General features: G+C 39.1%; 1 protein-coding gene across 1 annotated transcript in view; it reads right to left on the reverse strand.

Moving 5' to 3' along the window:
• Nucleotides 1–14,600, reverse strand: part of atp8b3 (ATPase phospholipid transporting 8B3) — a 67,198-nt gene that overhangs the window by 27,703 nt on the left and 24,895 nt on the right. The window contains exons 9-14 of the mRNA XM_057841184.1: nucleotides 8,655–8,813; nucleotides 4,274–4,362; nucleotides 3,981–4,174; nucleotides 3,691–3,899; nucleotides 371–402; nucleotides 121–277 (exon numbers count right to left, since the gene is read on the reverse strand). Of these exons, the coding sequence (XP_057697167.1) occupies nucleotides 121–277; nucleotides 371–402; nucleotides 3,691–3,899; nucleotides 3,981–4,174; nucleotides 4,274–4,362; nucleotides 8,655–8,813 (840 nt within the window). The remainder of the gene's footprint in view (nucleotides 1–120; nucleotides 278–370; nucleotides 403–3,690; nucleotides 3,900–3,980; nucleotides 4,175–4,273; nucleotides 4,363–8,654; nucleotides 8,814–14,600) is intronic.

Here is a 14,600-nt window from a genome sequence, read left to right on the forward strand (position 1 = left end):
CTGGGACTACCTGTATTTGCACCCAGCTCAGGACAAAAGAAGCAACGGCCGGAATCTCGGAAAATTCATTGGGCAGGTCAATGGGATGTCAAGGTAACACTCGATATTCCTTCCTCCCACCTTCTTTCCACTGGGCCATGACAGTGTGACACACCGTCAGTGCTGTGAAGAATTGGATGACAGTCGGACACTGTTGTGCTCGGACACGTTCTACCAAGGTGGGAGCAAACATGAACAGACCACCACGGGAGTACGGATTCCAGGAGAGGTCCATCAGCTACAGCATGCATGCAAAAGAAATGACATAAATGACATCATACCGTTCATAGATTAAAAATGAGGATCCAAAGAAGAGTTGATCATGCGATACCTCTGTGTCCTCGGCCCTGACTGATGCGTCACCTGTTGGAGTTAAAAATACGATAAAGATAAAACCATATGGTCAACAGAAGAAAGTTAGTTAACTAAAACGGAAGAAATTCCTTAATCCTGTGTTTTATTTCATTGTCATTGTACTAGTACATGCGTTGATGTACCAATTGTTTTAAAAATATCTTTGCTTAAGGCGTAACACCGCTACATAGATGCTATTCGTTACGAACGAGTTCCATTCCAACGCATGCGACGCAACCCGAATTTCCGAGTAAATTGGAATTAACCCTTTAAAAATTAAATAAGTATCCAAAAAGTCCAAAAGTATTGCATTTTGTTTAATTGCCTAAACATGCTTGAAAACACACCAAAATTTGCACTTATATGCGGTCTCGCGTAAATTTAGATAATTTTGCTACGTTGCGAAAAAATGTAACAAAAAGGCCTCTCCTATTAAGTTTTTTCAACATAGAGCAATGAAATTTGGGGAGTCGATACGTTGTGCAAAACTTCTCCATTAAGTCTCTTGCACCCATATTCCAAAGCAAACACAAAATCAGGTATTTTGGATCAAATGTGAAATTTTTATCAATTTACAGGGTGCACATTTGAGACCTTGTCGCTTAGAGAGTTAGTTGGATCCTACTCAAAATTGGTAAGACTGTTCATGAGACAGATAAGAGCTTAAGTAATCAAAATGGTGAGTTTTCATTCATGGGTCTGACCTGGGCCGGATACCAAAGTCGGCCATTTTCTGGCAACCTGCCACATTCAGTAAATGACTGATAACTCCCTGATACAAGGTTCAATCTTTTTCATATCTGGCATGTATGTGAGGTATCCCAGCCTGAACAAAACTGCATTGAAATATTCCACATTAGTCCCTAGTGGGAACAGGAAACGCCCTTTTTTACAAGACAGGATCCTCCTCCAAAATCTATTGACCTCAAACCTGCATCAGGGGAGCCTTCAGACATGTGTTCAGGTGCCTAATGAAAAATATTGAGGTTTCATTGAAGCAGAGGATTCCAAACAGAAAAGTGAAAAGACCGTTGCCATTTTGTCCCACCACAAATTTTGAACAGTCATAACTTGGCCGATATACAACATATCTGCGCCAAACTTCCCGTGCTTTTTGAGAGTCATACCCTGAAGGGTCATTTGCATCAACCCTACAGCGCCAACTAGCGGCAACAGAGTGTCACTCATTTTACTTATTTATGTCCAGTTATTTATAGGTTGGTCATTCTAGTTTGAGGACCTTTTGTATTCCTACATTTTAAGGTCCATGTCCACATGTCTGTCTGTTTCCGTGACGACCCTTTATTCGCCATTCAAAGGAAGTATATTTTTTCAGCGAGCTTAGAGCCATGGAATTTGGCACACTTGGTCAAATTGGCCCAATTATAAGATTCATTTTGGTTTAGAATAAGGACATGGCTGCAAAGCTCAGTAGCGCCTCCTTTTTTATAGTACTCTCTTTAAAAGGTTTTTTTCACCTAGGTGTTTGAATGTTTTTCTAACCCAAAAAAAGAGGTGCGTTTCGAGCATGTTAGGTTCTCATGAGATGATTACAGGGGGACGATCTGCCACCACCCTGACCTGCATACCATCCAAGTATGCGTGAAATCTGAGTTGCGCCATACTGCGAGGGCCCCTAAGTCCTGCTTGCAGACATAGTTAAGTTTAGAGCTACAGTTTTTCGAGTTATGTGTGAGCGATTTGCTATGAGAATTGTAAATATGTTAGCATTCGTAGCATTTAGGCTAATGGACCTTTGTGAAGCAAATTAGGCTGATTTAATCTACCAAATTTATGTATTGATCAGATTAGATGGACGTTTGAACACCAATCGTTTTGTGTTGTTTTATTGTTAAAATGCGTGTCGGTTTGAACAGACGGGTACAAATGTGTTACAGCATTACAAATTGTCAAAAGTGAAGGAAGTAAAAAGCTTCTGAAAGCACAACTGCTTTGTTAGCTGTCTGTCAAGCTGAACAACTTCAAGTTTAGTGAGAACAGAACAAGTCATTATATTAATAAAGTAAAGTACAAATTATTAGGGTTGTTCCGATCATGTTTTTTTGCTCCCGATCCGATCCCGATCGTTTTAGTTTGAGTATCTGCCGATCCCGATATTTCCCGATTCGATTGCTTTTTTTTGCTCCTGATTCAATTCCAATCATTCCCGATAATTTTTCCCGAACATATACATTTTGGCAATGCATTAAGAAAAAAAATGAATAAAACTCGGACGAATATATACATTCAACATACAGTACATAAGTACTGTATTTGTTTATTATGACAATAAATCCTCAAGATGGCATTTACATTATTAACATTCTTTCTGGGTGAGGGATCCACGGATAGAAAGACTTGTGACTTTGTATATTGTGACTAAATATTGCCATCTAGTGTATTTGTTGAACTTTCAGTAAATAATACTGTAGCCATGCCCAAATGCATGATGGGAAGTGGAACCATGACTGTGCGTAGTGCTACCAATTGATGTATCTTCTCTGCGTTGGGAAATAACATAAGTTGTTAAGAAAAAGATCATTTGCTACCTTGCTTCCCCAAATTGCTTCCCATGATATTTCCAATCATAGGGAGAGGGATTGTATGGCTTTAGCCAATTAAAAAAAGGCTCCAAAGGCTGCCAAAATTCACTCTACTCATTTTACGCTGCCTTTTATCTCTATATATAGGTAAAACCGCGTCATTACAGATTGAGCGCGACAATGTGTGGGCGTGTCGTGCAGCGCATGCATTAACTGCTTTAAATATTTTAACGTGATACATTTCTTAAGAAATTAATTACCGCCGTTATCGGGATAAATTTGATAATCCTACCTTAAGCCTAAATTTAAGACTCTGGATGAGTGTAACATATTATGTTTGTAATGTTAAATACAATTAGAAAACGATTTAATTAAAAAATATATATATATTAAAAAAAGGCATGGCCGATATTTTTTTGCCGATTCCGATACTTTGAAAATGACGTGATTGGACCCAATCGATCGGGACATCTCTACAAATTATGATACTGTGTGGTACAATTAGGTACTGTTTGTGCAAAAAAATAAGACTGGAGAAAAAATGGCTGATGAGACTTCGGCATCGTAAAGTTGAAATCGCTTAAGTCGAGTACGTCGTAACCCGGGGACTGCGTCTACTTAGTTAATGCCAAAGAATAGTCTTTTCCAAGGTGTCATTTATGCATATGTACGTAATTTTGTATTAAAGGGAGTCACTATTTGAGATATGATACAAAAATTTCAGTAGTCCCTGTAGAAAAATGTGAATCTATACCGTAGATCTCCCCAGCAATGCAGCATTGCCTGAAGAGCAGACGATTTTGGGTTAACGTTCCAGTTTTGTCGCTCAGCAGGTATTCTACTTGGCCCAACTCCTCACACAAGGAAGTACTTCGGGCCTGTGCTGGGGAGTCCGTCTGATCCCAGTACATCTCCAAATCCCAATTAATAAACTTGCTGTGGTACGTATGGATCATCTCAAACCTGCACACCCACACATAAACACATTTTCAGACAATATGACATCCACAGCACCAGCATACATCACAGCAGGTTAGAACTGACGTGACATAGAGCATGATGGGCACGGCCGGGCCAAGCAGCATGAAGTAGCTCCAGTAGACCAGAAAGCCCGCGTAGACCGGGTCACCATTGATGACCAGAGGAGAAAGAAACTCTGTGCGGATCATGACCCGGTGTGTAAACACCCCACAGCCGATGGCCAGAAGAAGCACAACCACCAACAAAAACACCACAATCTGTGGACACCAATGATGCTCAGCAGACAGTTCATTAGGCTTGTGTAGTAATACTGTAATTAATTAGCAACGTATCTCATTAGATATTGAAGCACTCACTCCAATCACTGCTCTGTTAAGAATGTTCTCCAAGCGAGTTCTCTTGGCCCGCACTTTCCCGCAGTTCCTCAGGATCTTCGTGTCGGCACCTAGGTCGCACAATTATGAGAGCGAGAGAGGTCAAGCCCTCGCTCAGCACGGCAGACAGCCGCTGATATGCCCTTGAGCAGGATGACCTTGCTGTACAGAGGTGAAATGCATGGAGAAGTGCCTTCCCTTGCAGGGATGCATGGACTAAGTTGTTTCCATAGATACTTTCCAAAAGACTGAAAATGTAGGTCGAGATTGGATTGTGACTATCCAAACTTTTTGGGACAAATACCTCAATTGGTTAATTAATTTGTTGGAGATTGTGCCAAATTCTGAACTTTGGAAATGAGATTGCTGTCCACCGTGTCATTACGGGTTACTACCACTTTGAGAAACTCTCTTGATTGTTTCCGTTTATGGAGGCTGAAACACTGGATTGATTCCACTGTGTCATATTTCAATTGAGTTAACCATTTCATACAGGAAAAAAAATATTTATTTTTTTTTATAAAAGAAAAACCTTACAGGCACTCATTTAACTTTATTTAACCTCATTTAACATTTAACATGGCATTGACGGCACTAAACGTCCAATCCGTTTTGACCGGGAAGGGGAGAGGGAACTTGTTTAATGGCATTGAAAGATGTATTCACAACCAGTGACCCACTTTAAATGAACTAGACGTCTATAGCCGTCAATGAATTAAATATTCTGGGGGGGGAAAAAAACAAAAAACATTTACTTCAGAGTGTTACCTGGGGCAGTAACCAGAGTGTATTTCTGTTTTATTCATTTCAATTAAAAAAATACAATAATGATTCATCATAAAAAAAAAAAAAATGTACAGTGGTACTTCCACTTCCGAAAATAATTGATTCTGGAAGTAGCTTCGTGAATAGAAAAATCAGTAAGGAGAGATGAGTTTTCCATAAAAATGCCCTAATCCGAAATTCAGACATACAGTGTATCACAAAAGTGAGTACACCCCTCGCATTTGTGCAGATATTTAAAGAGCATATGACATGAGAAAAAAAAGTCTTAAATAGCATTATTATGTGAATTAGAATCATATTTTGAGACGATTCGACTATATACAACAATTTAGCAAAGCGCAGATGACGAGAAATTAGTCTTTTAATCTGGCGGTTAGCCACGCCTACCATTATAGGGCTTTAGCGTCCCCAACAGGTGGATGACGTCAGCGGTAGACTGGGCTCATCGGTTTTACTAATCAGCCCATTGAGGGGGAATTATTCAGAACGAGGAAAACGCGACAAAGAGAGCCGCAAAATGTCATTGTTTCAGTCTCTCTACTCCAATATTTTTACAGGATATTCTTTTTATCCAAGTATTTTTCCCCAATAGCTAAATAAATGGCTTGAGAAGGACCAGTCAGCCCGTCGAGGAGGAACTATTCACAACGAGGAAAACGCGACGAAGAGAGCTGCAAAATGTCATTGTTTCTGTGTCTTTACTTCAATATTTTTACAGGATATTCTTTTTATCCAAGTATTTTCCCCAATTGCTAAATAAATGGCATGGTGATGACAAATAACAGTCTTGTGCTAAATGAAATATGAAATAATAAAAATGCACTTATTCAGGACGACGTGGCAAAATTACTCCATAATGGTCAAAACTGTCAACTTCACCTTTACTGTCGCACCTCCCGAACGATATTTTATGACACCTAAATCGGACATATGTCATTTCCCTTCCCCGGCTTCGGAGAATGTAAACAAACCATGAGGCGTGACAGCTAGCCGACATGCTAACCCGAACCGAGTGATGTTTCAAAGTCTTCGAAGAGGAAAATCACACATAACTAGCCCGGATTATTTGACATGACGATTGGGTTGTCGATTGTCTTTGTAGATCGGCAAACCGCCCGGCGGAGAGCAATTTACAGTTCGTTCCCCGGAGGAGGGCGGCTGCAGTTGCTGTACAGATAACTTGCAGCTAATGTGCACGAGGAGAGCTTTTTACATGCCTATCAATGATCAAACGTAAGTAGTCCTTTATTTAAAGAAAGTTTGTAGTGTTTACTTTGTAATCGCTGTATTAATATTTGACATAATACAAAACAAGATGTTTACTCACTTCCTCGTAGGTCCAATGGTCCCACAGTAGTAGGGCTTGGCCAATATCCACGATGAATGGGAACCTTTTGAAACTCCAAAAAGACGCACACGCCTCTCCCTCATAAAGCAAGATTGTTCTGCAGCTGTTTGGCTAGCGTGATGCGGAAAATAAACGTATTAATCCGCAAAATCAGCTGAATCCTTAGTCCTCATACACAATAGTACGGCTGTTTAGTGAAGAGGACGCCTTCACCCGTACACGTCACAGCGCCCTCCTCCTCAATGCAAGACCGAAGCTGGAAGTCACTCATTTTCATGGCGCGGGATTCAAAAAACTAAATAAATATAGCGATCACTTCCACACACATCCAAGCGGTCCATATCATTCAGGAGCATAAAATACCGCGTGTATTATGAAATAAACATGCTTTTTCGTGTCACTTGCATTTTAAGTATATCTTTTCATGGGACAACACTGACAAAATGACACTTTGACACAATGAAAAGTAGTCTGTGTGCAGCTTATATAATAGAGTTAATTTTTATTTTCCCCTCAAAATAACTCAAAATATAGCCATGAATATCTAAACCCCTGGCAACAAAAGTGAGTACACCCCTGAGAAACTACGCACATCCCTAAATGTCCAATTGAGTACTGCTTATCATTTTCGCTCCAAAATGTCATGTGACTTGTTACAGGAGTGCTGTCAGCATTGCTGCAGGGAATGAAGAGATGGGGGGTCAGCATGTTAGTGCTCAGACCATACGCCGCACTCTACATCAAATTGGTGTGCCTGGCTGTCACCCCAGGAGGAAGCCTCTTCTGAAGACTGTACACAAGAAAGCCCACCCGTCTCATCAGACCATAGAACATGGTTCCAGTAATCCATGTGCTTTGTTGACATGTCTTCAGCAAACTGTTTGCGGGCTTTCTTGTGTACCGTAATAGCAAAAGCTGGACTAACTCCGGTGGCATAAAATACTGTTAGGGAGGTTTAAGAAGTCAGCACTTTTGACCAGTATGCAGTAATTTAGCCCAGTCGTACTGAATATGCATTTTTAACATTTCATAATATTCAATTATTATTATTAATTTCATAATTAATGTGTAATGTGTTCATAATTAATGACTTATTTGTCATGACCATACAATTTATTTAGCAATTGGGGAAAAATACTTAAAAAGAATATCCTTTAAAAATATTGGAGTAAAGAGATTAAAACTATGATGACATTTTGCTTCTCTCTTTCGCATTTTCTTTGTTCTGAATCTTCCCCCTCACTGGGCTGAATTCTAAATCAGCTGAAATCGCTACTTTGCCGAGGTCATCACCCAGATGCGCCAGAGAGCCATATTGACAGGAGTAGCTAAACGGCAGATTGAAAGACTCATTTCTCGTCATCTGCACCTTGCCAAATTGCTGTTTATCGTCAAATCGTCTCAAAATATGATTTTAATTCACATAATAATGCTATTTAAGATTTTTTTTGTATGGTTTCACAGGCACTTGAAGTGTTTTTGAATAGCTGTCCAGTGTATGTTTTTATTGTCTACTCTGTCAATGTCCACCCTGGAAGCATGATCTCACATTTCATGTGTTACTGTCCACCCTGGAAGCAAGATCAGACATTTTGTGCACATGTAAAAAGAGCATGTGACCTTGACAAAATACTAATTTGAAAGTACATAAAAAATGGAGACGTCCCAAAGGCACCTTTTAGTGATATTGACTGAACTACAGTGGATAATGTGAAGGTCCACTATCATGACCACGGACTTGGAAGACTTGTAATCTCTAAAGAGCGGGCCATATTGTACTTTCTTTCAAACTTTCCCTGTCCTAATATTTGTATCTACATAGTGAAAGTCAAATACATGTCAGCAGGGTCCGATGTGTATCGATATCGATATGACAAATGGCGTAAAAGCCATCTGTGGAGGATAGGATTTGGACTTATAGATCTGCTTTACCAGAACTGAAAGGGTCGCGGCTGTGAGATGTGTGACACCTTCTGCCCGGTCCAGTAATATCCGATCAATGATCACTTAAAAAGACTGTGTATGCATCTGAGCTGATCCGGGCAATGTCAGGTGACCCACATTTCAAAGGCATTGTCCATAATTAGCCGTATAATGCATTCAATGTAATATAATTTGCCTTTGAAGCAATAGAAGGTGAGCTAAAGACATTTTGGATAACACTCCTGGTATGAGCTCTCCCTCCACAGACATTTTGCAGGTCAATTATGATAATGAATCCATCCGTACCAGCATAGATGACCAAACCGTAGGCGATCAACGTGTTACGTAAGACGGTACCCCTCAGGAGGAGGTGCTCGTTGTCCAGTAGGAAACGTTCCCCTTTCCAGTGTAGCCGCCCTCTAAAGACATGCAAGCCATCGTTGGGTTCCTCGCAGAACACCACACCTGGGAAATAAAATTGACAGAATTGTAGATTTATGGCAAAAATTTCACTATTTTATATAGTGCCTATCCTTATTGAGCTCTTAAGTAAGGGTGTAAATCGCCAATTTCATGACAATACAATGGTATGATATTTGATCATTTTGAGTCAAGGGTATTTCAATGGATTTAATAAGATATGTACACATTTACCACAATGTAACTTAAAGCAATAAGAAAATAGAAGTAAAAAGAAGTAATTTTGCCATTTTCAACCTTTTTTTTTGCAGAAATATTTCAGACCATTTAAATGACAACCTTCTTTTTAACCCTTTGAGGGACAGTAGTCACAAAAGTGGACAGCTATTCAATAGTTGATACTTAGAATCATTAACATTTTATAGAGCAAGTGACTATTTTTGGTCATTTGAAAAAAACTTAAATATACTATAGTGATTATATTCATTTATTCATTTCCCAAGCCGTTTATTTACTGGTCCTTCTCAAAAAAATTGCATTTTGTGATAAAGTTCATTATTTTCTGTAATGTACTGATAAACATTAGACTTTCATATATTTTAGATTCATTACACACAACTGAAGTAGTTCAAGCCATTTATTGTTTTAATATTGTTGATTTTGGCAAAAAAGTCAAGAAAAATGAAATTATGAAATTATGCATGTTTCATCCGACCAATACACAAAAGTGTTTTTTAATACAAAAAAAAAATCAACCTTCAATTAATTATATCAGCTATGCACTCAATACTTGGTCGGGACTCCTTTTGCAGAAATGACTGCTTCAATGGGGCGTGGCATGGAGGCAATCAGCCTGTGGCACTGCTGAGGTGTAATGGAAACCCAGGAATCTTCGATAGCGGCCTTAAGCTCATCCACAGTGTTGGGCCTGGTGTCTCTCAACTTCCTCTTCACAATATCCCACAGATTCTCTATGGGGTTAAGGTCAGGAGAGTTGGCAGGCCAATTGAGCACAGTAATGCCATGGTCAGTAAAGCATTTACCAGTGGTTTTGGCACTGGGAGCAGGTGCCAGGTCGTGCTGAAAAATGAAATCTTCATCTCCATAAAGCTTTTCAGCAGATGGAAGCATGAAGTGCTCCAAAATCTCTTCATAGCTATAGTAGCTGCATTGACCCTGCCCTTGATAAAACACAGTAGACCAACACCAGCAGCTGACATGGAACCCCAGACCATCACTGACTGTGGGTACTTGACACTGGACTTCAGGCATTTTGGCATTTCCTTCTTCCCAGTCTTCCTCCAAACTCTGGCACTTTGAGTTCCGAATGACATGCAAAATTTGCTTTCATCTGAAAAAAGTACTTTGGACCACTGAGCAACAGTCCAGTGCTGCTTCTCTGTAGCCCAGGTCAGGCGCTTCTCCAGAATCAGTCCATTGTTTCTGCAGGTCCAAAAGGTCTGGAATCGGCCCTTCTCCACAATCTTTTTCAGGGTGCGGTCACCTCTTCTGGTTGTGCAGCGTTTGCTGCCACACTTTTTCCTTCCCACATACCTCCCACTGAGGTGCCTTGATACAGCACTCTGGGAACAGCCTATTTGCTCAGCAATTTCTTTCTGTGTCTTAGCCTCTTGCTTGAGGGTGTCAATGATGGCCTTCTGGACAGCAGTCAGATCGGCAGACTTGCCCATAAGTGCGGTTTTGAGTAATGAACCAGGGTGGGAGTTTTTAAAAGCCTCAGGAATCTTTCGCAGGGGTTTTGAGTTAATTTGTTGATTCAGATGATTAGGTTAGTAGTTTCTTTAGAGCAGTACTTCTCAAATAGTGGGGCGCGCCCCCCTGGGGGGGCGCAGAGCAATGCCAGGGGGGGCGCATGTGACCTTGGGGAACATGTTTTTTTTTTGTTTTTTTTTTGCCGTACTGGAATAAAGTGTACTTGCACATCCACTCAGTAGGTGGCAGTGGCGCTCTCATTTTCAGAGTGCGCGCAGTATTTTTGAACTAAGGAAGAGCACTCAGCACACACAGACAACAGATATGAATAGCAGTGTGCCACCGCCGTTTTCGAAAGCCATTTTCCGACCGGTGTGTTCGGCCATTCCTTACTGCGCGGCGAAACGTCGTACACAATGCTCAGGGCGCTTGCGCATGCATCCACACGCATGCGCACATCGGTTAGAAGCGGCGAGTACTCACTATTTTTGTTTTTATTTAGTTATTTAGAACCTTTTCACTGCCTCAAAGATACTTTTTGCATGTATTACCCTCTCATACTTTTAACCATTGTGTTTTTTTGCGTTAGCTTTGAAGCAGTTGACCACATTAGTCACGTAGCGTATTTAAACCGTCCTTATTTGATATAACTACATTTAAGTATTTTCTGCAGGCATTTTTTTAGTACGTTATTCCTGTATGCATCTAAACAAAACAAGTTTAGAGCGCACGGTAGTACTTTAGGTGTCAAATTCGACTAATGTAGGACGTTTCGCCGATGTAGCATATTTTGGCAGAACACCGGACGCATTCACGCAGCGACCCACTGTCTTGTCCGGTTCTCACGTCGCCGCCCGAGAAGTGCCATTTTCGGCTTGGGATCGTCACGACGACTGCCCTCACCTACGGTTCTACCTCGGCCGCCGTTAATGCGCTTTTTTTGTGCCGTTTGCCTTTTAGCTTTGACTTTTAATACAGTGGGTGATAATGAAAGACCACTGTTTACTGTGTATAAAAATTATTATAGCAGACAGCAAGAAGCCAAATCAATTAAGACGCCACTTAAAGACATTAGACCCCAATCTCATTGTTAAGCCGCTTGATTTTTTTCAGTGAAAACGTGCCGAATATTGCCAACAATCGTCCTGCTTTGTCAGTGTTATATCAGTAAGCCAGTGAGCATTGTTAGCATGCTAATTGCAAAATAACTCCACACCATTGCAAAGGAGGTAAATACTGTGAGCAGCAAAAATAAAAACTGTCCTGTCCAAGGACACTTTTTTCCCCCTTTTATTCAGATTTGTTTTTTCGGTCAAATTTTTGGGCACATTGTCCTCATGAGTGAATGTTTCTAATCAATTTTAATTTGGTATTATTTACTGATTTTATTGCATTTTATTTTTCTGGTGGTCAAAAATGTACCTTGAGTGTATTTTTTAGTTTGGATGTGAATTTTTTTTTTTTTTTTTAATTCAGGCAAATTGATGCACGTCAAGTATTCTCTGTTACAAACAAAACAATGTTAATAAAGTTATACTTTATTATAAGTTGATCTATGTTACTTTTTTTTCTTTATTAGAAAAAAGGACACAATGTTAGGCAGATGCGTATTTATAATTTAATTTTATAGACAAATGATAATATTTACAGTGGCGGCAGAGAGTTTGGGGGGGCGCGAAACATTTACGTCTTCCTTGGGGGGGCGTGACAGAAAATAATTGAGAAGCACTGCTTTAGAGTACCTTTTCATGATATGCAATTTTTTTGAGATAGGGATTTCTGTTTTTTCTTGACTTTTTTTTGCCAAAATCATCAATATTATAACAATAAAAGGCTTGAACTACTTCAGTTGTGTGGAATGAATCTAAAATATATGAAAGTCTAATGTTTATCAGTACATTACAGAAAATAAGGAACTTTATCACAATATGCTATTTTTTGTTTTTTGAGAAGGACCAGTATGTATTGAAATTACCTATCATTATTGTATTTTATTACATTATTTTAGCACTGTATTCACTGGACTATAGGTCACACTTTTTGTTTGTTTGTCTGGGCCTACAACTTATACTCAGGAGCAACCAAAGGTGGTTAGTAACTCGTTACATGTACTATGTTACATTTACTTGAGTAACGTTTTGAAAAAATTTATTTCTTTGAGTAGTGTTACTAAGCCATGCTTTTTAGTTGAGTAGATTTGTGAAGAAAAAAAAAAAACGCTTCTACACAAGAGTCATTACTTTTTTCCTCTTTATTCTACGTATTAGATTTTATTTTTTCCAGTGATGCCAAGAGTAGCACTACCAATTTCACCAATGAGATTTTGCAACAATAATCACATGACACCATTATACTAATCAGACTCAAACTTGCTGTTCTATGATCATGCCAGCCTGTTCAATCATGCGGCGTCTTTAAAGCACCGTAAAAAATGAAGTATTTGACATAGCGCGCTGCCCTCAATATGACTCCAAAGCACGGATTTTAATGTCTCTCCCAGTTTTTATTTGGCACTGATTGACCATGGAAAACCGGAAATATGATGCTTTTAATTCCCTCATAGTAACTATGAGAGAAGTATTCACTATTCAAACTAATAACTACTTTTTCCACTAGAGGGCACTCATGCTCTTTGGACGAATAATGCTTCATTTCGTTTTTTTCGCTCCTCAGATTTCAATGTTTTTTTGTGTTTTTTTTGTGTGTGTTTGTACTTGAGCACATTTTTTGGATGACTACTTTTACTTTTACTTGAGTAATATTTTGAAGTAAAGCTACTCTTACTTGAGTAAAATCGTAACCTACTCCACCAACCTCTGGGAGCAACATATATATTTTTTCTGTCTGACCGCCACAAAATTGTTATGTTGTGTTGTTTAAGTTATAGTTATCCAAATAATTGGTTTATAGGTTATGTTAACAGATGCCTATTTCGTCGGTTGTGCTCCATTTTACCATTTTTCCTTCAACGTATAATGTCTGTTCTTGTGGTCTGATCAAAAAAAAAAAAAAAAAAACGCTCCCCAAAAATGCAACTTATATATGGCGGAAACCACTCAGGTGACTTGAAGTTCCGCTCTGGCAACCCCAATTTGGCCAACTTTCAAAATTGTCTGATATGCATGTGTGATACAACATTGGAAAGCTTAAAATCTCAATTTTCTGGGGGAAGAATAATTTTGAACAGGAGGGCATTAATATATATTAAAAAAATGTAAACAGCAAAACCCTATTTGGAGATGAGAGCACGCGAGAGCTGAATTACAGACAGTTTCGATCCAAAAACTCCATGTAACATGTATCACCGAGTGTTAAGACACAACTGTAAATGGCCATAACTGGATTTTTGGGGGGATTTCACGGGTGAAAGATGGTAATTTAACAAGGGTCGCGATGCAGAAATCGCAGACATCAAGGAGTGGTCGAGATTTTCTTTTTCAGATATTTACCCTTTTAAATTTTTTTTTTTTTCTTTTTTTTTTTTCTTTGTTTGGATCGATTATTTATCATCTAACATATCGGAGAAAAAAGTAACAAAAAAAAAATACAATTAAGTGACAGTTATGAGGTAGATATCCGTTTGCCTGGCTCTGCCAGACTATTCTCCATGTATTTTTCAAACACTGAAAGAAATAGTCTGGGAACCATCCCATTAACGGCCTTTCGAACAGGTACAAAATCAATCGACAAATCAGATTCGTTTATTTGCGTGACGTGTTCTTCACGAGCAACGTCACTCTTGCGCGTCAAAAATTGTCTCTTCAACAACACAGATGATTAACGGGAGAGCCGAGAATATGTTCCAATCCACAGTAAAATCAGTTTTAAACAGTGTTGTTAATTTTACTTTAAAATAGTAATTAATTACAGTTACAAATTACTTCTCCCAAAAAGTAATTGCGTTAGTAACTCAGTTACCTGAATGTAAGAGTAATTAGTTACTTGGCAAAGTAACTAGTGATATTTTTTTTCCTCAAAAAAAAAAAAAAAAAAAAAAAAAAAAAAAAAAAACAGGTCACACAATGTGAAGTTTAAAGGATTTAGGGGACAATTGGCCCTAGCCCAATTCTTTACCCTCCACTTAACTAGACACAAGGGTATTGCAATAACTAGCTAGTA

Source organism: Corythoichthys intestinalis, chromosome 7 (genome assembly GCF_030265065.1).
Source record: "Corythoichthys intestinalis isolate RoL2023-P3 chromosome 7, ASM3026506v1, whole genome shotgun sequence".
NCBI lineage: Eukaryota > Metazoa > Chordata > Actinopteri > Syngnathiformes > Syngnathidae > Corythoichthys > Corythoichthys intestinalis.